The sequence below is a fragment of the Sebastes fasciatus genome, chromosome 10, assembly GCF_043250625.1.
Source record: "Sebastes fasciatus isolate fSebFas1 chromosome 10, fSebFas1.pri, whole genome shotgun sequence".
In the NCBI taxonomy this organism is placed as follows: Eukaryota; Metazoa; Chordata; class Actinopteri; order Perciformes; family Sebastidae; genus Sebastes; species Sebastes fasciatus.
The window spans coordinates 34,514,167-34,541,206 of record NC_133804.1 but is presented as its reverse complement, the minus strand read 5'-3'; the positions used below and the strand labels follow the sequence as shown (position 1 = coordinate 34,541,206).

Below are 27,040 nucleotides of genomic sequence, written 5' to 3'. Positions count from 1 at the left end.
TCCTCTTCTACATCGTTATTTTCTGGCAGCTGCCGCTACACGTGCTGCTGTATTCACCCGGAGCTCGTTTCACCTCCAGGTTCGGTTCGTTTGTTCATACGTGAACTGTGCAGTCAGAACGCAATCGACCCTTCGATCCAAAACAACCAGAGCTAATCTCCGACAGGCGAACTCTCGTCTTTCATTAGCTCCACACTTTTTCGAACTCCTCCTAATGGGTTTATCAGATTGGTTTCAAATTGAGTGGGTATAACCCTCCGGGCTAATGTGACGCTAAATTGCGCAGTAATAGTTGCTACCTCAAACGATGATGTCATAGATCACGTGACAATACCCCATTTCAGACACTTTACAGGTACGGAACTTTTTGAAACTCCTCCTACTGGATTCAAAAGATCGATCTCCAATTTGGTCAGCAGAATCTCAAGATCTTCATGATGGTTAATTGCAAAGCTTTTGTGTTTTTGTGGAGAGGCGTTGCCGTGGCGAGGCGGGCAGTTTGCATGTTTCGCCATGACACAGGAAGTTGTTGTTACTGGACTTTACATCGTCCAACCTGCCCCAAATTTCACATGTTGGATCAAAGTCCAAGTCTAAAGACATCTACGAGCCCTCATAGTTGCTATGATATTCACAAAATTTGGTACCCACATCACTCTCATCATTTTGGACATATTTCCTATCGGCTTTCGTTAGCTCCGCCCTACCGGGAGTTGGCCATTTTGAATATCTTGCATTTCTCATGTTTTTATGCAAACTTTTTGAAACTCCTCCTACAGGATTTAACAGATCGATCTCAAATTTGGTCAGCAGAATCTCAAGACCTTCAAGATGGTAAATTGCAAAGTCTTCGTGGAACGGCGTTGCCGCGGCGAGGCGATCAATTTGCATGTTTCTCCATGACACAGGAAGCTGTTGTAACTGGACTTTACAGCATCCAACCTGCCCAGAATTTCACAAGTTGGATATAAGTCTAAAGACATCTACAAGCCCATATTGAGTTATAGTCATAGCACCACCTACTGACAAAGATCATCTGATTTACATGAGATTAACGTGGTGTTATCTACACATGATATACAGCAACATAGAACGTTTTTCTTAAAATCCGCTCGACAGCTGCATGGAAACACAACGACTGATTTGCAGGACGTCTTGTTGTCTTATTAAAAAGTTCTTTTCGATGCCTCAAATACATGAAACCATTTGATTCAACAGCTTCCTGAGAACTCCCCAAGATCTCCTGAACAGAAGCAGGTTTACAGAAACACCTGTAACGAGATGAGTCCGTAACTCGTCCATGAAAACAGGGGAGGAGGCTGCTGCTTGTGGTTGATCTCAGTGGGGGATTTCTCATCATACAAAGACTCAGTTTGGTAGCTGAACCTGTAACCAGATGGCTGGAAATCCCCTCTGTCAAGCCTCAACACCGTCAGTTCCTCGTCTCTTTCTGCTGCTCAAACTTTCCCTCCGTCAGAGTTTACTTTGATGAGTTATTGTCACGCATGTGTACCGTCACATGCAAATACTGGACCACATGTAAATACACACAGAAACACATCACCGTTTAGCGGTTAGTAGCCTCCAGCCACAGAGCTGATAGAGTCCAGTCAGATGTGAGAGAGGACGACTCTACAGGTCTGAAAGTCCTCTTTACTAACAGACGTTAATTAGTTTAATACACGGAGAACAAAACGCTGTTCAACGGTTCAACCAGACAAAGATACGTTGATCCCTCTGAGCTCCAGTTTAATCAGAATCAGCAGTCGTTGGTGAAAGAAACATGGAAGCTGAGCGTTATGATTTATTGTGACTTTTGTTAACTTCATTACCTCTAGACCATGAAGGGAAACAGATGAATCAGACACTTCTTGGGACTTTTACTTTGATAAATCTCTAAATGAACCCAGTAAAAATGTTTGATTTCCAGCATGTATGTAGTCAGAGACGTCCTGAAGTCAAATATATCAGGATCATTGTCAGGAATTATTTATTATCCACCAACCCAAAAATAAAAAAATAAAGATATTTCCCTCACAGATTAGTGGGATTTTCTTTTTAATTTATAATGTTTTACACTTCTGGTGAATATAATCCATCAATCTGATTTCCATAGATGTCCGTTCTCTTTATCAATCCATGGTCAGCTCCATCGGGGCCGTTTCAATGCAGTCCTGCAACTTTTCCTCATTTGTTTTCGGAAATATTTCAGACATTTTTCTGACTTTTATTCAGACATATATCGGCCTTTTTTCGGACGTATTTCGTACTTTTGTTTGAACTAATTTCTGCTTTTTTTAAGCCTTTTTCGGACATATTTCAAAACTTTTTTGGACATATTTCAGCCTTTGTTCGAACTTTTTTTTATGACATAGTTTGTCCTTTTTTAGAAGTTAGCGTGCAGCTTTAGCTCTGCTCTGTCTAGCTCTGCTTTTCCTGTCAATGTGTGAAACCCAAAGTGTTTCCATCCTTTACTGGATGTGTAGTGTTTACCACGCTGGATTTAACATGGGAGGGTGCAGGTCGTATCCACGACGACCCTCCGACGTTTTATACTCTCTGAGGTTTGTTTTGGTTGACGGATACGGAACGGATATGACGTCACGTTACTCAGACTACAACAATAAAAGCGGTAACTTCTTTCTACATCCACATAGACTCAGATGAAGCGGATATATTGATTCTGGCTTTGAAATATTATGTTGTTTTTAGAAAAACATGAATATAACAGCTGATTATTAACTTTTGAACATTTTAATGAAGTTGTAGTTTGGTATAAACGGACGGACTGAGAGGTCCAGAGGATTAATATAATGTGATCAGCTGATTGTGTTGTGTGGTAGTTAATGTGATGCTGAGCAGCAGCAGAGTGGCTCTGATGTTAATTGCTTTTATTTGCAGCAATTAAGTTGATTAGAGGTTTGCTAACGAGCGGCTGGTTTTAATTAGTCTCGTTTGGATAAATACTTTCATTAACATCAGAGAGCTGACGGATGATTGGCGCTAATTGAAGCACTCGACTGATTGGAGGGTTGAAACCTCAACAAGTGTGAAACAAACTGACACAAACAATAGAAACACAATAGAAAAGATCAACTTTTACTGGAGGAGATCAGACGAACCTTTAACCTTCACAGCTGCTGCTGCCACTTCGGTGGTTTTATCCACCAGAGAGAAGTTCATTCTCTTTAACTGAATGTTTAACATGTCAATCACAGGAATATGAGGATTTAAGAGTTTCTGTCTGTTGACTGTTGTTTTACTTTTACCTGCTGCTCTGAGCCCAGTGGATGAATTATCAATCTATCTATCTATCCATCCGTCCGTCCTTCCTTTCTTCCTACCTTCCCATCGTCCGTCCTTCCTTCCTTCCTATCGTCCGTCCTTCCTTCATCCTTCCTATCGTCCATACTTCCTTCTTTCCTACCTTCCTATTGTCCGTCCTTCCTTCCTTCCTTCCTATCGTCCTTCCTTCCTTCCTTCCTATAATCTGTCCTTCCTTCCTATTGTCCTTCCTTCCTATCGTCCGTCCTCTCCCCCTTCCTATAGTCCTTCCTTCCACTCGTCTGTCCTTCCTTCTTTACTAACTTCCTATCGTCCGTCCTTCCTTCCTTTCTTCCGTCCTGTCGTCCGTCCTTCCTTCATCCTTCCTATCGTTTGTCCTTCCTTCTTCCTTACTATCGTCATTTCTTCCTTCTTTCCTACCTTCCTATCGTCCATCCGTCCTTCCTTCCTTCCTAGCGTCCTTCCAGCTGCTTCCCTTCATCAGGCTTGTTTATCAGCTGGGACCTCATCATCAGCTTCATTGACCTCATCAACTCGGTGACGTCCATCTGAACGTGGACGGTCGGTGACGTCTGTCTGAATGTGGACGGTCGGTGACGTCCATCTGAACGTGGACGGTCAATGACGTCCTGCTGCTTCGTCCTGAATCTGAGTCGTTGTCTTCAGCCATACGGAGGTGACAACCCTCAAACGAACGCTGAAAGTCGTCACTTTACCGTCTCAGTTATTGTTTCATATTTAATGTGATGAAGCTCGGAGACATCGGAGACATCGGAGATATCGGAGACATCGGACCAGGCTGTCCTGTGTGTGAATGTGTTTGAACCTTGTTGCGTTGATGCTCTCTGTTAACAACATTATGAGAATCATAATGAATCCATGATTGATAATTGAATGTAATAACCGGCGGTCGCCGCCGCGGTTCACCTGGACTCACCCGTCGGTGTCGCTCCACTCGGAGGAGATAAAGAGAAGTGATAATTTGTTTCTGTCAGTCGTGCACCTACATGCCTCCCGCCATCTGTTATTTCACTTCAGCCTCCCATTGTGAATATTGAAATGTTTCCATGGCAACGCCACCAACATACAGGCAGGTAGCAGCGACTGGAGGGGGAGGATACAGCGTTATGATATCTCCATCATCATAATCATCACTTTATTGTCCCTTATAGTGTGTTTTACTCGCTCCGTTCCTCCTTTTGTTCTTTGTGGCGTCAGTTTAATATCCTTTAATTTGATTTAGTGAATTAAAAATCACCATTAACGTGATTATTCCCAACATATTAGTGCTCTTTATGAACATAAATATTACTGCCTTTGTGCCAAAGAATGTACTGTGTACTATATTTATCTCCTATAATATTTCTGTAGTATTGTTTGTAGTACTTTAGCTGCTGCAAGCTGTATTTTCATCACGTTCACTGTAATATTGAGTCATCTAATCAGTGGTGGAGGAAGTGTTCAGATCCTTTACTGCAGTAAAAATACTAATACCACAAAAATATCTGTAAATTATTAGTATAATATCTGACAAAAATTGTGAAAAATGTCCGAAAAATAACCAAAAATTATTAGGAAAAATATTTGACAATTTCTTTGTGAAAAATGTCCGGAAAATATGTGAAAAATATCCATAAATTCTTATTAAAATTATTGAATAAATTTGTGAAAACTGTCCGAAAAATACGTAGCACAAAAGGTTAAAAAATATCCTAAAAATAATCGAAAATTACTTGGAAAAATATTTGACAAAATTAGTAAAACATGCCTGAAAAATATGTGAAAAATGTCCAAAAAATAGAAATAAAATATATATAAAATATGTGACAGAATATGTGAAAAATATTCGAAAAATATTTGACAGAATTAGTGAATTAACTAAAGCTGTCAGATAAATGTAGTGGAGTAGAAGTATGCAGTGGCATGCAAAGAAAATGCTCAAGTACAATACAAGTAGTTGTACTTTGTACTTAAGTACGTTACTATAAGTCATAATATCTCAGTATATCTATGTACTGTGTTACCGCCCTGTTATAATGAGGCAGTTTTTTGAGGCTGTATTTTGTGTATTTCTTGTGTATTTGAGGGTAGACTTGTGCGGTATGGAGATGATGGAGTATATTTCCACATTTTATTAATAATGTACTTCATCTGTTTGTCCATCTGTCTTCATTTTGTTGATGTTTATCTCAAGATTATTTCTGATTCAGACTCTCAGTGAATCATTTCTGTAATAATTCACTCTATGAATTTATTTCTCATAATATTCCTTTAATATTCCAATAATCCTCCTAAAGTTAGATACAACATGTGTCTTAAGGTACTTGTTATATTGTTATTTTGTTTATTTATTTCATGTTTAATTAATATCTGCATATAGAGATATGTGTTTCAGTTAATGATCCGAATACTTTGTGCACATTTAGATGCAGAGAGAGACGGGGGGAATCCGGCGGAGCAGCTGCAGGCTGAGGACGCATGAGGACCGGGACACCAACCGAGACACCAACCGGGACACCAACCTGGACACCACCCTGGACACCAACCTGGACACCAACCGGGACACCAATCAAGACACCACCCTGGACACCAACCTGGACACCAACCGGGACACCAACCTGGACACCAACCTGGACCATGACACCACCCAGGACACCAACCTGGACACCAACCAGGACACCACCCTGGACAACAAACGGGAAACCAACCTGGACACCAACCGGGACACCAACCTGGACACCAACCTGGACCATGACACCACCCAGGACACCAACCTGGACACCAACCAGGACACCACCCTGGACAACAAACGGGAAACCAACCTGGACACCAACCTGGACACCAACCTGGACACCAACCGGGACACCAACCTGGACACCAACTGGGACACCAACCGGGACACCAACCTGGACACCAACCTGCACACCAACCTGGACACCAACCAGGACACCAACCTGGACACCAACCGGCACACCATCCGGGACACCAACCTGGACACCAACCTGGACACCAACCAGGACACCAACCTGGACACCAACCTGCACACCAACCTGGACACCAACCGGGACACCAACCTGCACACCAACCTGGACACCAACCTGCACACCAACCTGCACACCAACCTGGACACCAACCTGGACACCAACCTGCACACCAACCTGCACACCAACCTGGACACCAACCGGGACACCAACCGGGACACCAACCTGGACACCAACCTGCACACCAACCTGCACACCAACCTGGACACCAACCGGAACACCAACCGGGACACCAACCTGGACACCAACCAGCACACCAACCTGGACACCAACCGGGACACCAACCGGGACACCAACCTGGACACCAACCTGGACACCAACCGGGACACCAACCTGCACACCAACCTGGACACCAACCGGGACACCAACCAGGACACCAACCTGGACACCAACCAGCACACCAACCTGGACACCAACCAGCACACCAACCTGGACACCAACCGGGACACCAACCTGGACACCAACCGGGACACCAACCTGGACACCGTCTGGACTGAACCGCTGCAGCAGCCGAGGATCAGCTTCAACCTGCGGAGGATTCACAGGTCTGACATCTGTTTCTATTCTACTATCTATGCTTTAAATTTATTTTAAATATCCGTAAAATATTAGTACAATATTTGACAATAGTGAAAACTGTCTGAAAAAACATGTGAGAAAAATATGTGGAAAATATCTACGAATTATTAGGAAAAATGTTGACAAAATTAGTGAAAAAATATCCGAAAAATATTCGTAAATTATTAGGAAAAATATTTGACATTTGTGAAAACTGTCCTAAAAATACGTAACAAAATATTTGGAAATTATCCCAAAAATAACTGAAAATTATTAGGAAAAATATTTGACAAAATATGTGAAAAATGTCTGAAAAATATGTGAAAAATATCTGGAAAAAAATTGAAAATTATTTGGAAAGATATTTGACAGAATAAGTTAAAATATAAAACAAAATTTGTGAAAAATTTACGAAAAATATTAAGTAAAATACTATTACTACCGCTACTAGCTGCTAATACTAATACTACTAGTTACTAATAATAAGAATAATAGTAATACTAATTTGAGTGCCAGGATTCAAATTACTTTAAATTGAAATTAAGTTGTAACATTAACAAAACCTCCACATCCATAAATCTATAAATGTTTTCTATTCTTGTAAAGTCAAATCAGTTTTACTAAATGTATATGTTGTAATTTGCAGATTGTGGGTGGTATAACTTTAATATTTCACAAAGAACCATTTTAACATCATCATAACTTCAACAACGTAAAACAAAACTTTTGATTTCATCTCATTTTATTTATATTTTTTCCAAATCTGAACACAGGAAGTACAAAGCTTCTGTCATTTCCTGTCCCCGTTGTCGTACAGTTAGTGCATTCGATCCTAAAACGATGAAAAAATAGATCTGACTAAGAAGAAGAAGAAGAAGAAGAAGTGCTACATAAGGAGATGATGAGGTAAATCTGTCCAGGAAGAAGAAACAAACAGATGAACGGATGCAGTGAGAGAAACAAACAGTCCACACATCATTATTATTATTATTATTATTATCATTATTATTATTATTATTATCATTATATACACATCAGATGCATAGAATACTTTTTTCAAATCCATTTTTTTACATAAATACCTACATTTTTTTCTCCAAAAAGACAAAAAAAAACTAACGAGCAGAATGAAAACTGCTCCGGGATCAGCTGGTTTCTGCCGCCAAGCAGAGAAACCGTAAACCGCTCAGTGAAAAACAACTAGAAGATTCCTGCAGGAGACATGCGTGTTTATCATTTTATCTTTTTCTACTCGTCAACAAACCTCATTCAAAAAAGGCCCAAATGTGGATTAATCCGCCGCTGAAAATAGTCCCCAACAAAGTCACTATTTATATATATATATATATATATATATATATAAGATCTTCAGTAGGAACCAACGGGCTCGGAGCTGAGACAGACAGGAAGTCAGACAGTGTTGAGAGACGGACATGAGAATTGTTGACAAGAATAAAAATATAAAATATTCTTCTATGTTTAGAGACGCTGCTTTAAACTCATTTTCATTCGAGGTCAAACAGCAAAACTAAACGTTGTTGAAAGATTTCAGGTTCCTCCAACAGGGAGTTTGACTTTTAATCTACAAATTAAAATCCACTTGTTAATCAGTTTGTGATGTTCAGCACAGTATATATATATATATATATATTGTTAATCAGTTTGTGATGTTCAGCACATTCCACCAGTTATTTTGAGTTGAAACATTTTGTAATGATCCTTCGTTGTTGCCTACATTTCCCAGAATGCTTTTGAAGTAAAGACAGAATGAGAGCAGATGCATTCAGACGCTCTTTGTCAACTTGTAAAGTACAAAAACTGAAGAGTTTACCACCTGAAAAATTATAAATAACATTTTCTTATTAAAAGGTGTCTTTCAGCAGAAAAGCTGAAGCATGTTCCTGAAGGGTTTCTCTCCATATTTTATATTAGAAGGAATAAATATTAAATAATGATTATTTTGTTAGCATATATTACAACACAGTCTGACAGCAGTTCGTGAAATAGTCGTGAAATTTAATCTATTTGATTCGTGTTCACAAACTAACCTTTTTTCCGTGACGCTCAGCACGACTTTCACCAACGTATTTTTCGTGCGTTTTCCTACGAATGTCCAGCAACACGTGATGCACGTGTCAATTTCCGCTCCAGTCTTTTCAAAATAAAACTACTTAGTTAGGTTTAGGAAAAGATGGCGGTTTGAGTTTAAATAACACCGGAAGTGTTGTAACTTAAAGGGACTATTTGTAACTTTCAGAAATGCTTCTTAACAGCGACACCTGTGGCCGTGAAATCAACGAAAGTCAGCGTCGGGCTCGCGCCTGCTCGCTCTAAATATACCTGAACGAGCATCGCTCAAAACAGTGAGGAGACACACGTCAGCTAAAAGCACAATATCACTCTATATTTCAGCTGCTTGGCAGTAATGTTAGCTGACCAGACCAAGGTCTCTCCATGAACATGATTTAGATCTGATCCTAGTGTTGGCTTTTACTGCCTCGGCGCAGGCTGATACAGCGGGGCTCTGCAGCGTGTCTCCCTGCTCTCTCCGCCCGCAGCCGGAGAGAGCAGGGAGACACCGGCACCCGGTCGGTAACGAGACGATAACGTTACTAGCTGAGGAGCTCCGTCACTTCACAAGACACGGGAAACCTCTGTTGGTCTGGAGGAGCTGCAGCAGTTATTTCTGCAAAAACGTCAACTGTGCATTCATTAGATATTCTCAGAGCTAAACTAACTCTTCTGCAGTGTGGAGTGAGCGAGCGTTCACGTCTAGAGGTGGAGCGAGCTGAGAACGCGCGCGCTCTCTGAGTGAACGCAGGCAGGCAGAGGAGGAAAGGCAGCGGCCACACGCGAACGCGCATATGCGAGCGCGCATGTGTGACGACCCGCTACATTTATACGCTTAAAAAGTTACAAATAGTCCCTTTAAGTACGGAAGTTACGTGACAAATAAATCAGTGTTGACATGTGGTCTCAAACGGGACATGAACAGCGGCGTTCGATGCTCGACGTTCGACGCTCGACGTTCGACGCTGACTAATTTCGTGCTGACTATCACGGGAAAAAAAAGTGAAATCCGTGTCTATGTTCACGAATCAATATATTCAATTTTGTGACTATTTCATGAACTGCTGTGCGACTGAGTTGCATGTTAGCAACAACTACAATTCCCATGATGCTTTGGCAGCATCCCAGTGTCTAAGGCTCGCGGGATATACTGTTGTTAAATGCAAACAAAAATCAGTTTAATATTGATACTAGAGCAAGCTAAATCTACTTAAGTGCATCTCGCGGGTCTAGTTAGCGAGTTCAACGGAAACACACTAGCTGGACTGATTTGTTAATGAGCATCTTAACAACCTGTTTAAGCTTCAATACGAGGACTGTCAGTCGATTCAAATAGTTAATTAATAGCAAATCAATCTCACATTTAATCGCAAGTATTTAATCCTCCTATCAACATGGGAGTGGACAAATATGCTGCTTTATGTAAATGTATGTATATATTTATTATTGTGAATCAATTAAGAACTCAAATCAATGACAGTTATTGATCCAGAAACCCTCACAGGTACTGCATTTAGCATAAAACAATATGCTCCAATCATAACATGACAAACTGCAGCCCAACAGGCAACAACAGCTGTCAGTGTGTCAGTGTGCTGACTTGACTATGACTTGCCCCAAACTGCATGTGATTATCATAAAGTGGGCATGTCTGTAAAGGGGAGACTCGTGGGTACCCATAGAACCCATTTACATTCATACATCTGGAGGTCAGAGGTCAAGGGACCCCTTTGAACATGGACATGACAGTTTTTCCTCACCAAAATTTAGTGTAAGTTTGCAGCGTTATTTAACCTCCTTCATGACAAGCTAGTCTGACATGGTTGGTACCGAAGGATTCATCAGGTTTTATAGTTTACTATGATACCAGTATCTTCATTCTAGCTTTAGAACCGATTATTATATTATTATTACTGCGTTATTATCGCATTAACTTTGACAGCCCTAATTATTATTATAAATGCTGGTGTGACTGAGTCCTGACAGCCACCGATGAATCCAAAGTAAATCTGATTTGATTGATTGATTGATTGTTTTCCAACTTAACAAGTTGACAAAGAACAAAACTGAAATGATGTTTCTCAGGATGTAAAACCTGGTTTCTCTGATTGTTTTCGCCCAGTTTGGTGACTCCATGATGACAAAGGGACAAAATCTGACATGTTGCTGTACTTAAAGTAAATAAAAGTGTGGTAGAGAGTAAAGTAAAAAGACTAAACGGAGCGTGGAATGTAAAGAACATCACAAACACAGTTGTGTTTAAGGTGGATTCTTCTTTAGAACTTTATGTTAAAGTAAACTTTCCGTTCCACCCCCATCCATCCTCTGTTCCTGCTCCTGTTTCCCTGCTGGAGGAACCGTTATTCTCCTGTTTCAGACTCGTTTCTCAGCTGAGCAGATTTCCTGCGAGCCGGCCGCCGTCTGTTGCAGACAGACGCTCAGAAAAAAACCAGCTTCTCCTCTCACTTTAATCCTCTTTTTTTTTTTTATCCAGGAACGCTGGCTTCGTTTGGCACCAAAGATCCGTGTTCAGTCAGCAGCTGTGACCACGTTTGGACTCCTGTTTATTTTTATTTTTGCCTCTCGGAAGCATCAAATCTCCTCGTCAGTCCGACTCCGACAGGAAGGAAGGTACAGTTTGTGATTCTTTGAGCTCCTCCTTCGTGGCTGATCAGAGTTTTTGAGTGTTTTCTTTTTTTATCCTCGTCTCTAACAGGAGAGTTTTGACCTCCTGCTGTTTGCATGAGCGTGATGCCTTCAGGGACATCCATCAGTCCATCAGGAAAGGTGAGCTGTCAACATGTATGTATGTGATTATATGTGCTGCTGTGCATGTATGTGTGTGTCTATGAATCAGTGTAGGAACATCTAAGGTTTACATGATATATTTGACCATTTAGTAGGACATTTTGACATCTTTTAGTAACCGTTACGGAGAAATCTGAGCTGTAATCAAACTAACTTGAAGATTTGAGGCAGAATTATAAACTTCATCATTTCCTGCAGATGTTTTTGGCAGTTTGTGAACGTGAGACGAACCTGCCAAATAATATTTAGTAAACGTGCCAAAACAGGAAACACCTTCACCTGTCGGTTGGTCTGACGGCTCTGTTAAAACACCGACGTCGGTACGTTGAGGGGGTGGAGATTTGTTTTTGCAATACGTTTTTTTTGGTGGAATTTGTCTGTTTTGAGTCATGCATTTTACTCCTGCAGCCTCATGCATGACTCACAAGTACGATGATTTGTTTTGATGAAGTGAAAAGTGTAGAGAGAAGAAATGATCATGATGCAACATCAGGTTTTATTTAGAAATTTAGGCCTCGACTGAAAGAAAATGGGGCAACACTTCATTTTACAGGCCCGCAAATTTCATGGTGATAATTAGCAAGTGACCTATTTGATTTTTCTTTGGAATTACTGCCAAATGACCCCAATATTTACCTCAAAACTTATCCAAAACTACTCTATTATAAACATTATTTAATAATTATATTTCACTATTTCCCAATAGATGGTAATTTATTTAATACATTTAATAATACATTTAATTTATTAGTAAATAACTTCTTTGACATTTTTTTTAAAAACTCTGAATTATGACATTAGCTATCAGGTTACATCTGTGTAGACAATCAGTCACCATGGTGATCAGAAGTGTCTTCTATTAGTTTTGGTAGAAGAGCAGCCGCTTCTCAAGCCTGTTTTAGCCTTTAGATGCTATTTTAACATAATTATTAAATTATGTTTATAATAAAGTAATTTTGATACATTTTGAGGTAAATATTGGGGTTCAAATAGGTCACTTGCTAATTATCACCTAATTACCATGAAATTAGCAGACCTGAAAATGAAGAGTTACTAAAAATGGTCACAGTGGCCGTATTTGATAAAGTAAATAAACCTGTAGAATACACTTTATTATAGATTTTATTTTTACGAGGCCTGAAGTTCCACTGAGTACTGTTCTTTAACAGTATCTTTAAAGTCTTAATAGATCATAGACGTATTTATTATTGCTTTTAGACAAATGAAAAAAGGTGATGAAGTATCTTGAGAGGATGATGAGGTTCAGTTTGTTCTGCTCGCTGCAGATTAATTCTGTCTTTTTTTAAATGAATCAGATTAATTACAGCTCATATTTTCGTCACTTTTGGTAAAACGAGCTAAAGTTGGCCTCGTGGTGCGTTCAGTGTCTGTCTTTTACACAGGTTTGTGCATAATGTTTTCTTTTGAAAGGTTCAAGAAATCCAGCTCTCTTTCTCTGTTGTATATTTATCTATTATTAAACCAGGTTGATATTTAAGAGCTATTTAATTACAGCACATGCTTGTTGGTAGTTTATATTCAAATGGGATTCTCATTGTGATTTGTATCTAATATCGTACAAAACGTTTTTGCTTCATTTCTTACAGCTTTTAAAGCTGAGGTTGCGTCAGAAATGTCATCCTAACATGATATTTAATACGGTAAAACAGTATGTGAGACATTTTAGTACATCCGAAACCTTAGTGTGAAACCAGTAGTACGCAAGTTACATACTATTTCCTGTGAAATATTACAGAATGCAACACTGGACACTATGGTGGCATAAATATCCCACAATCCAATGCGGTAGTGACGGACGGCTCTGTAACGTCAATAATAATATAATTCAATTTAAATTACTGCTCGGTGTGTCCGAAAAGATGCATACTACTGTTTATTCACACTAACGTATGTTGAGCGATAGTACACATACTGAGTTTGTAGCCGAAGGTTTTGATTATAGTTAATAATTACAGATTCGCTGCTTTTGATTAGTGGAGGAGAAACTGAATTCAAGTTTCTGTCTCCTGTGGAGACTTTGAACACTGAGCTGTTAGCATCACGAGCTACGTTAGCCCGTCCTGTTTACAGAAATCTGATTGTTGATATGAAAGCTTTTTTAAAACATGTGAAACTGAACGCACCTTTAAAGTTATTTAGATGTCAGTCACTAACCAGTATGACTGTAACAGAGTGTGTGTTAATGTGTGTGTTAATGTGTGTGTTTGCAGCAGTCTAGTCCTCGCTGAGGACGTCCACGTCCTCGCCGCCGCCTCCTCCTCCGCCGGGCTGCTGTGTGGCTGCTCTCCAGCGGTTGATATGCTGACTGCCCTTCCTCTTCTGCTGAGCTTCAGGAGACTCTTCCTCCAACTTCTGACGTTTGTGCTTCGTCCGGCGGTTCTGAAACCAAACCTTCACCTGCACACAGAGAGAGATAGGTGTGTCTTAATACAGGTAAAACACATCCAGTTAAATATATGATATGGTGATCCTAGTGCTCCTAATGGCGTTTTCACCGCGCCCGAACAAAAACAACCAATCAGGGTGCCGCAGTAGCTCACATGGTAGAGCGGGCGTCCCATGTACCAAGGCTTAGTCCTTACCGCAGCGGCCCCAGGTTCGAATCCGACCTGCAGCCCTTTGCTGCATGTCATTCCCTCTCTCTCTCCCCCTTACAAAAAAACTATATCTGTCTCTGTCAAATAAAGGAATAAAAGCCCAAAAAATTATCTTTAAAAAAAACAAAAAACAATCAGAGCGGAGCTAGCAGCTGTCAATCACTGCTGGCGAAAATCAGGAACTCCGATCAAACAGTCAAACTAGGCAGCACTGGTCAAATATGGATCAATATTCTGTTACTGTAATGACTGTTTCTCTCCTCAGATGTTTTTAGAAACATATTTTAATGTGTTTTTTCAGCTGTAAAAGTTGAGCCAAAATCATCAACGCTCGCCGGCCGGAGCAAAATAATTCATTTTACAGCAGTTTACAGCATGTCGAAAAATGTCGTGAAAAAAAGTTGTGAATATAATGTCGTGACAAAAAAGTCGTAGTATAAAGTGGCGAAAAAAGTCGTAGTATTATATGGCGAAAAAAGTCATAGTAATATATGGCGAAAAAAGTTGTAGTGTAATATGGCAAGAAAAGTCGTAGTAATAAATGGCGAAAAAAGTCGTGAAAAAAAGTCGTAGTATTGTATGGCGAAAAAAGTCGTAGTATTATATGGCGAAAAAAGTCGGAGTATTATATGGCGAAAAAAGGCGTGAAAAAAAGTTGTAGTATTATATGGTGAAAAAAGTCGTAGTATTATATGGCGAAAAAGGCGTGAAAAAAAGTCATAGTATTATATGGCGAAAAAAGTCGTATTATATGGCGAAAAAAGGCGTGAAAAAAAGTCGTAGTATTATATGGCGAAAAAGTCGTGAAAAAAAGTCGTATTATAGGGCGAAAAAAGTCGTGAAAAAAAGTCGTAGTATTATATGGCGAAAAAAGGCGTGAAAAAAAGTCGTAGTATTATATGGCGAAAAAGTCGTGAAAAAAAGTCGTATTATACGGCGAAAAAAGTCGTGAAAAAAAGTCGTAGTATTATATGGAGAAAAAAGTCGTGAAAAAAAGTCGTAGTATAGTATGTTGAAAAAAGTCGTGAATATAAAGTCGTGACAAAAAAGTCGTAGTATAGAATGTTAAAAAAAGTCATGGTAAAGTATGTACTGCACTTCCATATATATCAGAAGCGTATTACTTCTTTTCATGTGAACTCCAAAAGTCTGTCAGCTACTATTACTGTAGTACTCCTTCTACCACTGACAGTTATAGTACTAAATATGATTTAATATCTTCACGTTGGTTAAACACGAATCCGTCTGTTAAAACACGTCCTGTCTGACAGATTGTGCAACATGAGCAGTTAGTCAGCAGCTTCTCTTTTACATTAAATCTGTACGACACTCAGGTGTCTCCTAGAGGCCTCAGGTGTCTCCTAAAGGCCTAAGGTGTCTCCTAAAGGCCTAAGGTGTCTCCTAGAGGCCTCAGGTGTCTCCTAGAGGCCTCAGGTGTCTCCTAAAGGCCTCAGGTGTCTCTTTAATATGACATTGTCTCCGTGAGGGACGGGACGTTGTGTAATTATATTATGACAGTTTAAACTCTTTGTTCGTTCCAGACAAAGACACTGTCTAATAAAAGTCAGACTTGTTACTTTACGAGCTTCATTTTAACATGAAAACACGTCAGACTTCAGATCTAAACTTACAGAAAGTTTCGTCAGTAGTAGAAGAAGTGCTCTGATGTGTTACTCCAGTAAAAATACTCTGTTATAAATAAATAAAGTCCTGCATTCAAAATCTTACATAAGTAAAAGTACTCATTATGCAGAACGGCTACAATGTGTTATATTTATCATGTACAGTATCAGCCTTAAGCCTTTTAAAGTTGACAATATACTGTATGTAGTTTAATCTATAATCATTTATATTTTATAAAAGTAACTAAAACTCAGAAACATGTAGTGCTGTAGAAGTAAAAAGTAGCAGAAAGGTAAATTACAAGTACTACAAACATGCTTAGTTACTGTAGTTGAGTAAATCTATTTAGTTACATTGTACCTCTGATTTTATTTGGGGAATATTTAAATCCTGTTTGAAGTATTGCAGTGGTGGAATGTAATTAAATACATTTACTACTCAAGTACATGTGTCCCTGAGTACAAACTTTTACTCCACTACATGCTTCAGTAACATTAATCCAGAAACAAAACACTGACATAGAACATTTTACTGCTCCATCAATACTTCTACTGTAAGTACATTTCGCTGAGACATACTTCTACTTGTAGTGGAGTATTTTCACAGTGTGGTATTAGTACTTTTACTTAATCGACTTAGTTACATTCCAACACTGATACTTAGATATACTTAAAACACTGATATTTTACTTGAGTAAAAGTAGTAATACCACAGTGTAGAAGTACTCTGTTACAAGTAAAAGTCCTGCATTCAAAATGTTACTGAAGTAAAAGTACAAAAGCATCAGCTTCAAAATATACTCAAAGTACCAAAAGTAAAAGTACTCATTATGCAGAATTGCCCATTTCAGAGTAATATTTTTATACGTTAAGTACATTTTGCTGATTACATACTTTTACTTCAGTAAGGTTTTGAATGCAGGACTTTTACTTGTTGTGGAGTATTATTAGTAGTTTTACTGCAGTAAAAGATCTGAGTACTTCTTCCACCGCTGAGTAAATCTACTTAGTTACATTCCACCACTGGTACTCAGATATTTTACTTGAGTAAAAGTAGTCATACCACAGTGTAGAAATACTCTGTAAAACTAAAGTAAAAGTATCAGCATCAAAATATACTTAAAGTACTCATTATACAGAATGGCCCATTTCAGAATAATATATAATAGTGGAGTATTATTAGTAGTTTTACTTCAGTAAAGTATCTAAATAAATCTACTTAGTTACATTCCAACACTGATACTTAGATATTTTACTTGAGTAAAAGTAGTAATACCACAGTGTAGAAATACTCTGTTACAAGTAAAAGTCCTGCATTCAAAATGTTATGGAAGTAAAAGTACAAAAGTATCAGCATCAAAATATACTTAAAGTACCAAAAGTAAAAGTACTCATTATGCAGAATGGCCTGTTTTAAGTACATTTTGAAAGCAGGACTTTTACTTCTAGTGCAGTATTAATAGTAGTTTCACTGCAGTAAAATATCTGAATACTTCCTCCTCTACTTAGTTACATTCCAGCAGTTGTACTCAGATATTTTACTTCAGTAAAAGTAGTAATACCACAGTGTACAAGTCCTGAATTCAAAATGTTACTTAAGTTAAAGTACAACTACATACTTTTTTAAGGTTTTGAATGCAGGACTTTTACAGTGTGGTATTAGTACTTTTACTTAAGTAAAGGAGCTAAATACTTCTTCCAGTACTGATACTTTTAGTTAAGTAAAGGGACTAAATATTTCTTCCAGTACTGATAAAACTGATTAAATAAAATCGTCAGCTGAGTTTTTGAGTCTAGTTCTTTAGCTGCTCCGTGGAGACGAGCTGACAGCCGTTCATTAAGTCTGACGGTTTTAAGAGTTGTTGGACGGCGGCCCTGAGATCTCCTAAAGGAACGCAGATCGCTCCGTCATTATCGTCTATAAAAGTGCAATGATTGCAAAAGTTTTATTTATGTGTGATTAATAACTGCTGATGATTCTGTGCTGATTGATGGATTACTCTCCCTCTCTCTCTTCCTGTCCTCTGTTGTGAAATTAGCTCATAAATAATCGTGGATGATTCACATCGTTTCGCTGGCGTCAGGACTCGTATCGCCGTGGAGACCTGACGACAAACACTGTCAATCACTCCTGAGAATCAGGCGGAGGGAGCGCCGAGGAACTGACTAACCGTCGACTCACTTCCCCTCCAATCATTCCTCTGATCTGGATCCCAGCCAGACATCTGAAGCTCAACCTGACGTCACATCATACCTGACTTTATATCCAGGCTTGATGTCCTACATACGTACAGACACTTTAAGGTGATTGATATGAAGGTTATTATCACTATTACTACACTACTATACTTATCAAGTTATATTTGTTATTTTAATTGACATTGTATTCGAGTGAAATTGCTGTTTTAAAATGATACAATTCTGTATTTCGTAATTCATATTTTCAGGAGGATAATTTGTCGTCAGCTATTTTTACAGGATGGTATAAATTCATTCATTTCTCATTAAAGTTGATTAAATTTACTGATGGACAATAAAACCGTAATATTTTAATTAATTAGTCATTAATTCCTTCTTTTTTTCTGTTATATTTTCATACTGTAAAATGACAGTTTATAACATGCTATACTATGACTTGTTTTCACAACTTTTTTTGACATGCTATAATATGACTTTTTTTGACATGCTATACTATGACTTTTTCCACGACTTTTTTCAACATGCCATACGATGACTTTTTTTCATGACTTCTTTCAACATGCTATACTATGACATTTTTCGACATACTATACTATACCTTTTTTTCACGACTTTTTTCGACATGCTATATTATGACTTTTTTTCACCACTTTTTTGACATAATATACTATGACTTTTTTTTCATGAAATCTTTCAACATATTAATACTATGACGCTTTTTCCTAAAATTTTTCGACATACTATACTATGACTTTTTTCATGACTTCTTTCAACATGCTATACTATGACTTTTTTTCATCAAATTTTTCGAAATACTATACTAGGATTTTTTTCAGACTTACTATGCTATGACTTGACTTTTTTCACGACTTTTTTCGACATGCTATATGACTTTTTTTCACGACTTTTTTCAACATGCCATACTATGACTTTTTTTCTCTACTTTTTTCAACATGCCATACTATGACTTTTTTCAGACTTACTATACTATGACTTTTTTTCACGACTTTTTTCAACATGCCATACCTTGACTTTTTTCACGACTTTTTTCGACATGCCATACTATGACTTTTTTCACGACTTTTTTCGACATGCCATACCTTGACTTTTTTCACGACTTTTTTCGACATGCCATACTATGACTTTTTTTCAGAACTTTTTTCGACATACTATATGACTTTTTTTCACGACTTTTTTCGACATGCTATATGACTTTTTTTCACGACTTTTTTCAACATGCCATACTATGACTTTTTTTCTCTACTTTTTTCAACATGCCATACTATGACTTTTTTCAGACTTACTATACTATGACTTTTTTTCACGACTTTTTTCGACATGCTATACTATGACCTTTTTCAGACTTACTATGCTATACCTTTTTTTCATGACTTTTTTCAACATGCTATACTATGACTTTTTTTCACGACTTTTTTCAACATGCCATACTATGACTTTTTTTCACGACTTTTTTCGACATGCTATATGACTTTTTTTCACGACTTTTTTCAACATGCCATACCTTGCCTTTTTTTCACGACTTTTTTCGACATGCTATACTATGACTTTTTTTCACAACTTTTTTCAACATGCCATACTCTGACTTTTTTTCACGACTTTACTCAACATGCTATATTATGACTTTGTTTCACCACTTTTTTGACATAATATACTATGACTTTTTTTTCATGAAATCTTTCAACATATTAATACTATGACGCTTTTCCTAAAATTTTTCGACATACTATAATATGACTCTTTTTTCATGAAATTGCTCGACATACTATATGACTTTTTTTCACCACTTTTTTGACATAATATACTATGACTTTTTTTTCATGAAATCTTTCAACATATTAATATTATGACGCTTTTTCAACATACTATAATATGACTCTTTTTTCATGAAACTTTTCAACACTTATTATACTATGACTTTTTTTCAGAACTTTTTTTGACATACTATACTATGACTTTTTTTTAAAAATAATTTCAACATACTTCTTTAGTTACGTTTTGGACAGTTTTTATTCATCCATTCATTTATTTAAAGGTATTCTAATTTTCTGGGGGGGAGCTTTAGTTATTGATCTCATTAATAATCTGTTTTGTCATTTTGGTTCTTATCTGATAAAAGTTATTTTTTTTGGTGTAATTGTGTTTTATTCTATGCTTACCTGCGTCTCGGTCAAACACAGCCCGCTGGCCAGCTGCTTCCTCTCGGCTCCGACTACGTAGTGATTTTTCTCGAAGGCTCGTTCCAGACGGAGCAGCTGAGAGGGCGAGAACGCCGTCCGGATCCGTTTGGGTTTCCTGGAGAACGGACCGTGAAGCAGCAGGTTCTCCGGACTGCTGTCGTCCCCTGAACACAAACAGCCCGACAATTAACAAACAATAACCTGCAGTGACACCTGGTCCACAGTTCTACAGGTCTAGAGGTCTACAGGTCTACAGGTCTACAGGTCTACAGGTCAACAGGTCTACAGGTCTACAGGTCAACAGGTCTACAGGTTTACAGGTCAACAGGTCTACAGGTCAACAGGTCTACAGGTTTACAGGTCAACAGGTTTACAGGTCTACAGGTCTACAGGTCAACAGGTCTACAGGTCTAAAAGGAGGAGGAGGTGGGGAAAGTAAAGAAAAATCTAAATGACGTTGGATTTGTTGAATTGTTCTCAGACTGTCAGAACAGCTGGAAGGATAAATAAGACAGAAAATAAAGATCTCGAACATAAACTACACTAAGACGTTTTTTCATGAAATTTTTCAACATAGTACACTTATGCCTTGTTAAATATTTTTTTGACATACTATACTATGACTTTTTACAAATATTTTTGTATGTTGAAAAATTTCATGAAATAAAGTCATTGTATAGTCTATATAGTATATATATTATATAGTCACATAAACCGTGACAGTTCACACCGTTACGGTTTTTATTTATAGAAAAAATTATCAAATTTCTTGACATACTATACTATGACTTTTTAAATATTATATATAATCTATAGATATGATCAGGAGCAAACACCAACCGTTCTTTAAAATGTTAAAATCAAATGTAAAACGTACGTAAGTAACTAATGTAGAGATGGTAAAACAGGTGTTATGTGGACTCTTCTGTAGACTAAATAAAACTAGAAATGCTCAGTAAATGTCTCTATCGTTAATACTTTTTAATCTACTTTCAACTTAAATGTTTAGTTTTATTAATGGAGAGACGATATTTAATGATGCAACATCTTGTAGTTGCAGCTCAGAAACATGCAGCAGAAAACAATGAGCAGTATTTAAACAATCAAACAGCCCGCTGAAGACGTCAAGACAAAATGCCATCAAACCGGTCCTCACAGGTATACAACAACTATTGTTACAGCACGCCGTCAGACAGAAATAGATCTGAATGAAACAGAGTGTGTGTGTGTGTGTGTGTGTGTGCTGTGGGATTTATGGTTAATCTGATCAAACACACGTTGCGCGTGCAGATATTTATATCTGCAGTTAAACCGCAGACCGAAGTCTGACTCAGCATTTCACCACAACCACGATGATATCATCGCTGTTTTAAAACAAAAACCGTGACAGTTCACACCGTCACGGTTTCTATTTATAGAAAAACATCATCTCAGTCACAGAGATATGATTTATGATCTACTTTCATATTTACATCTGGTGTAATGAAAGTTTAACATGTGACAATAACAATAATCTACAGAAATTAGGGATGAAACACTGAATATATAGATACAAATTATAATTTTACGTCACAATAATAATTAATTAGTACATGGAAAGCCAGGTATTGATTGATGTAACATCCAATCAAAAGTGTGTTTAAAGATAACAACACAGTCGCAGTCAGCTACCAGCTGTTCATGATCATAAATATAATTATTTATTCATGAGATGAGAACTTTATGGGAGACAAACTGATTTATTTTAACGTATTAACACAATTTGTGATTTTTAGGTTGTAGCGGCTCTAGAAAACCTGATGAATTCATCGGTACCAATCAGGTCAGACTATTTGGTCATGAAGGAGGTTAAATAACGCTCCTAACTTACGCTAAAATGTTGGCGAGGAAAAACTGTCATATCCATGTTCAAAGGGGTCTCTTGACCTCTGACCTCCAGATGTGTGAATGTAAATGGGTTCTATGGGTACCCACGAGTCTCCCCTTTACAGACATGCCCACTTTATGATAATCACATGCAGTTTTTTGAATAAATGTGTTATTGTCTCCTATTCTAAAATGGTGTATCTGAATATTTCTGCATCCTGGGGTCCCTAAACAGTCTTGAATTACATAAACTGGGTCTCACTGTAAAGCTGAGACTCTGGTGGATCCAATGAGCCCAACTTTATTCATGTGTGATGATGTTAGTCCCCATAGGAGACATTTCATTGACCTCACTGTATAAAATGACCTGTGGTGACCTCTAGGATCATCACAGCCTCATGAAACTTTACAACCACAAACTAGAAAAATGTCAGAATAATGAGCAAAATATTTGCAAAAAATGGCCAAAAAAATAAGGCGGAAGAACAGTCCAAAAAAAAGGCTATAAAAAGGCTGAAAAACGTCCGTCTTGGTGTCTTAATGTGGTATTTGAGAGGGATAATTGACAGTTTTTATCAATTCTCCAGTGATAAAAAATTGCTGCAACAACTTATGAGACATAATAGAGCATGGGGATGATCATCATATACTTCTATCATCATGTTCTAAACCCTTATACACTTTCACTATTTAACTTAAAAATTAAAAATCAAATTAATTTTCAGGTTTCCAGCTTTCAGATGATGTACACCACTTCTACGTGACCTCTACTGTTGACCTGCTATCTCCTCCTAAAGACACCCTGGACCCCCTAAAAGAGACTAAAACAGGTCTGCTGTGTGTCTCAGAGGGTTAAATGGTGTATTTAAAATAAAAATAAATGTGGTAAACAGCTTTTATTCTTCAGTTTGACAGTAAAGGTGAAATATTTTTACTTTTATCTTTCACTTCAGTCCAAAATATAACTTTTAATAGTTTTATAAATCAATCTATTGCAGTTTATTGAGTTACTCTGGTCATTTATCTCCTCTGCTGTCTGCTTTCTCCGTTCTTTATCGGGATTTGTTTAATGCTTTTGTACAGCTCATTATCTTGTGTATCTTTTTATTTATTTATTTAGTTGTTTTTAATTATTTTATTTTATTTATTTAGTTGTTTTTAATTATTTTATTTTATTTTATTTATTTATTTAGGTGTTTTTAAGTATTTTATTTTATTTATTTAATTAATGATTATTTATTAATGTTTTTAATGTATAGTTTTATAAGTTTATAGCCTTTGATTGTTTTAAGTTTTTAGATTAAAAGTGTTTCTCTTTCTTTTCTTTCTCAGGCTGATAATCAGTTTATATCTTTGGGTTTAGATGTTATTTTATTATATTCTGTCTTATTTTGTTACATTTTCTGGTAATTATTATTTATTATTATATTTTTCTGTGCATGTCACCTGTATGCACTTTGGAGGTAAAATGCATTTGAGTTGAAACAATTGGTCAATTATTCAACTGAATATTAATAATCCGTTAATTCTTTCAAGCAGGAATGTCAAACATTTGCTTCTTAAATGTGTATATTTATTAGTTTTATATCTAAAATATTTTTTGGTTTGGGATAAAACAAGACATATGGTACGTTGTGGAAATTTTTCACTATTTTCTGACTTCTTAAATCTACATGATGAAAATAAAACGACATTATTTACTTGTAATGAAATGTATTATATAAATAAAACAGTTTTACCTTCAGAGGAAATACTTTATACGTTTATCAGACGGCACTCAGAGATCAGTTTGAAATGCAAAGCAGAGAAAAATACTAAAATATTAAAGGTACTTCTGTTGTGTGATACTTGAGAATACATGAGTGACATACCGGCTGCAGGTGTGTGTAAAAGGGTGTTTTGTTTCTAATTTTCCTGAAGTGGTTAAAGGATTAGATCTGTCACCGCGGAGATGATCGCCGGTTAAAGAAGCAGAAACTCATTTGTTTGTCAGACGCGTCGACGTGCACGTCAGTAAATCTGATCTCAATGTCGGTCAAAATGGACGTTGTGTTTCTCTTTGTGTCTCCGCTTCATCCAACATCTGCTTCATTTTTCTGACTGTTTATTGAAATTTCACGTAAATGTTTTACAATAATATTTTACATAAAAACAAAGCCACGCATGACTTCTCCTCAACCGCTGCAGCTCGGCTGAAAGGGAGGCGCCGCCGCCGTCACGCCGCACGCAAAATAGTCGGTTGCTCGGCGGCTTCGAGGAGGCGAGGGGGACAATGATGGCGTGCAGAAAGCCGACACATTCTCACGCTTTTTAGCCAACGTTAACGTCTGTCCAGTGATATTCATATGCAAAGTCGCAAGTCGGGAGCCGTGGCTGATTGGAGGTCACCGGTCGGGTCTCAGAGGAGCTCGGCGTGCAAATATGACGGTTGACTTCTGTTGAATGTCAAATAAGCCGACACGATGGCGTTAATGTAACAACAGCGGCAGGTTTACAGGGAGGTCAGAGGTCTCAGACGCTTGCCTGGTTTGGTCTTTTACCGGCATGATATCAGTGAGAGGGTCGAGACAGCGAACGCTCCGAAACAACTAACAAATCTCAGAATAAATATATATAATATCCATCAAACTGAGAGAGAAGAAATAACCGTCTGTGTCTGCAGGATTCTACTAAACTGACTCAAACTGCTGCGTCATGATTCATACGTTAATTCTTCTTCTGTCAATGTTTGTTCAACCGCTGCAGGAAAGACTGCCTGATATAAACAACCTGAAGCACCACAGATCACCTCCTAATACACACTTCCTCTCTTTCTGACTCCTTTAACCCCCTGACACCACTATAGAGCCATTTTAGTCTTCTTTAGGGGGGTCCAGGGTTTTTTTAGGGGGAGATAGCAGGTCAACAGTAGATGTCACATAAAAGTGGTGTTCATCATCTGAAAGCTGAGAACCTGAAGATTAATCTGAGAAGCAGCTCAGCACTGTGTGTCAAGTCGTTCTAGTCATTAATCAGAAATTAAGTGTATAAGGGTTTAGAAATGATGATAGAAGTATGTGATGGTGATCTCCATGCTCTATTATGTCTCATAAGTTGTTGCAGCAATTTGGGGGTTGATACCATTTGTTACACAGATTTGGTGCTAAATTTAACCATTTTTTACCACTGGAGAATTGATAAAAATGATCAATAATCCCTCCAAAATACAACATTAAGACACCAAGACCTTGAGGAACACCATAGAAAAAGCCATGCTGTGATTTGGGATCAAAAACTTTCTGCAAGAATTTGCATTTTTCGGCGATTGGATGGCGAGCACTTGTGTTGTGTAAACTGCTCAGAAACCCCCTTATTGTCAATCTAGATAGGAAAGCCATCAAAAAGAAGAAAAAAAAATTTAATAAAGAAAATGGAAAAAAATATGTCCAAAAATGTCCCACAAATGTCCGGCAAAAGTAAAAAAAGAAGTCTGAAAAAGGTTGTAAAAATGTTCAAAAATGTCCCCAAAAGTATGAAAAAAAGTCCAACAAATATCTAAATAATGTCCAAAAAAGTAAAAAAAAAAAAAATTGGCCAAGAAAATGTCTAAAAATATCCAACAAATGTCCGAAAAAATGTCCAAAAAAACTCCATAAAAAAGCACGAAAAAAAATCCAACAAATGTCTGAAAAATGTCCAAAGCCATCCATCCTCTGAATGCTCTAGGTCTCTAGTCTGATCCATCCATCCTCTGAATGCTCTAGGTCTCTAGTTTGATCCATCCATCCTCTGAATGCTCTAGGTCTCTAGTCTGATCCATCCATCCTCTGAATGCTCTAGGTCTCTAGTTTGATCCATCCATCCTCTGAATGCTCTAGGTCTCTAGTCTGATCCATCCATTCCCTGAATGCTCTAGGTTTCTAGTCTGATCCATCCATCCTTTGAATGCTCTAGGTCTCTAGTTTGATCCATCCATCCTCTGAATGCTCTAGGTCTCTAGTCTGATCCATCCATCCTCTGAATGCTCTAGGTCTCTAGTTTGATCCATCCATCCTCTGAATGCTCTAGGTCTCTAGTCTGATCCATCCATCCTCTGAATGCTCTAGGTCTCTAGTTTGATCCATCCATCCTCTGAATGCTCTAGGTCTCTAGTCTGATCCATCCATCCTCTGAATGCTCTAGGTCTCTAGTTTGATCCATCCATCCTCTGAATGCTCTAGGTCTCTAGTCTGATCCATCCATCCTTTGAATGCTCTAGGTCTCTAGTTTGATCCATCCATCCTCTGAATGCTCTAGGTCTCTAGTCTGATCCATCCATCCTCTGAATGCTCTAGGTCTGTAGTCTGATCCATCCATCCTTTGAATGCTCTAGGTCTCTAGTTTGATCCATCCATCCTCTGAATGCTCTAGGTCTCTAGTCTGATCCATCCATCCTCTGAATGCTCTAGGTCTCTAGTTTGTGGCTGTAAAGTTTCATGAGGCTGTGATTATCCTAGAGGTCACCATAGGTCATTTTATACAGTGAGGTCAATGAAATGTCTCCTATGGGGACTAACATCATCACACATGAATAAAGTTGGGCTCATTGGATCCACCAGAGTCTCAGCTTTACAGTGAGACCCAGTTTATTGAATTCAAGACTGTTTAGGGACCCCAGTATGTTGAAAAATTCAGATACACCATTTTAGAATAACACATTTATTCAAAAAACTGCATGTGATTATCATAAAGTGGGCATGTCTGTAAAGGGGAGACTCGTGGGTACCCATAGAACCCATTTACATTCACACATCTGG

General features: G+C 37.9%; 2 protein-coding genes across 2 annotated transcripts in view; one reads left to right on the top strand and one right to left on the bottom strand.

The window, feature by feature from the left end:
* LOC141775839 (uncharacterized) overlaps window positions 1–14,111 on the top strand; it is a 36,677-nt gene extending 22,566 nt beyond the window's left edge. Inside the window, exons 5-8 of the mRNA XM_074649580.1 lie at window positions 5,712–6,871; window positions 11,449–11,585; window positions 11,671–11,741; window positions 13,994–14,111. Of these exons, the coding sequence (XP_074505681.1) occupies window positions 5,712–6,871; window positions 11,449–11,500 (1,212 nt within the window). The 3' untranslated portion in view covers window positions 11,501–11,585; window positions 11,671–11,741; window positions 13,994–14,111. The remainder of the gene's footprint in view (window positions 1–5,711; window positions 6,872–11,448; window positions 11,586–11,670; window positions 11,742–13,993) is intronic.
* The window catches only part of LOC141775840 (homeobox protein EMX1-like), a 26,902-nt gene continuing 13,572 nt past the window's right edge, over window positions 13,711–27,040 (bottom strand). The window contains exons 2-3 of the mRNA XM_074649582.1: window positions 20,379–20,563; window positions 13,711–14,180 (exon numbers count right to left, since the gene is read on the bottom strand). Coding sequence (XP_074505683.1) covers window positions 13,998–14,180; window positions 20,379–20,563 — 368 coding nt within the window. The 3' untranslated portion in view covers window positions 13,711–13,997. The remainder of the gene's footprint in view (window positions 14,181–20,378; window positions 20,564–27,040) is intronic.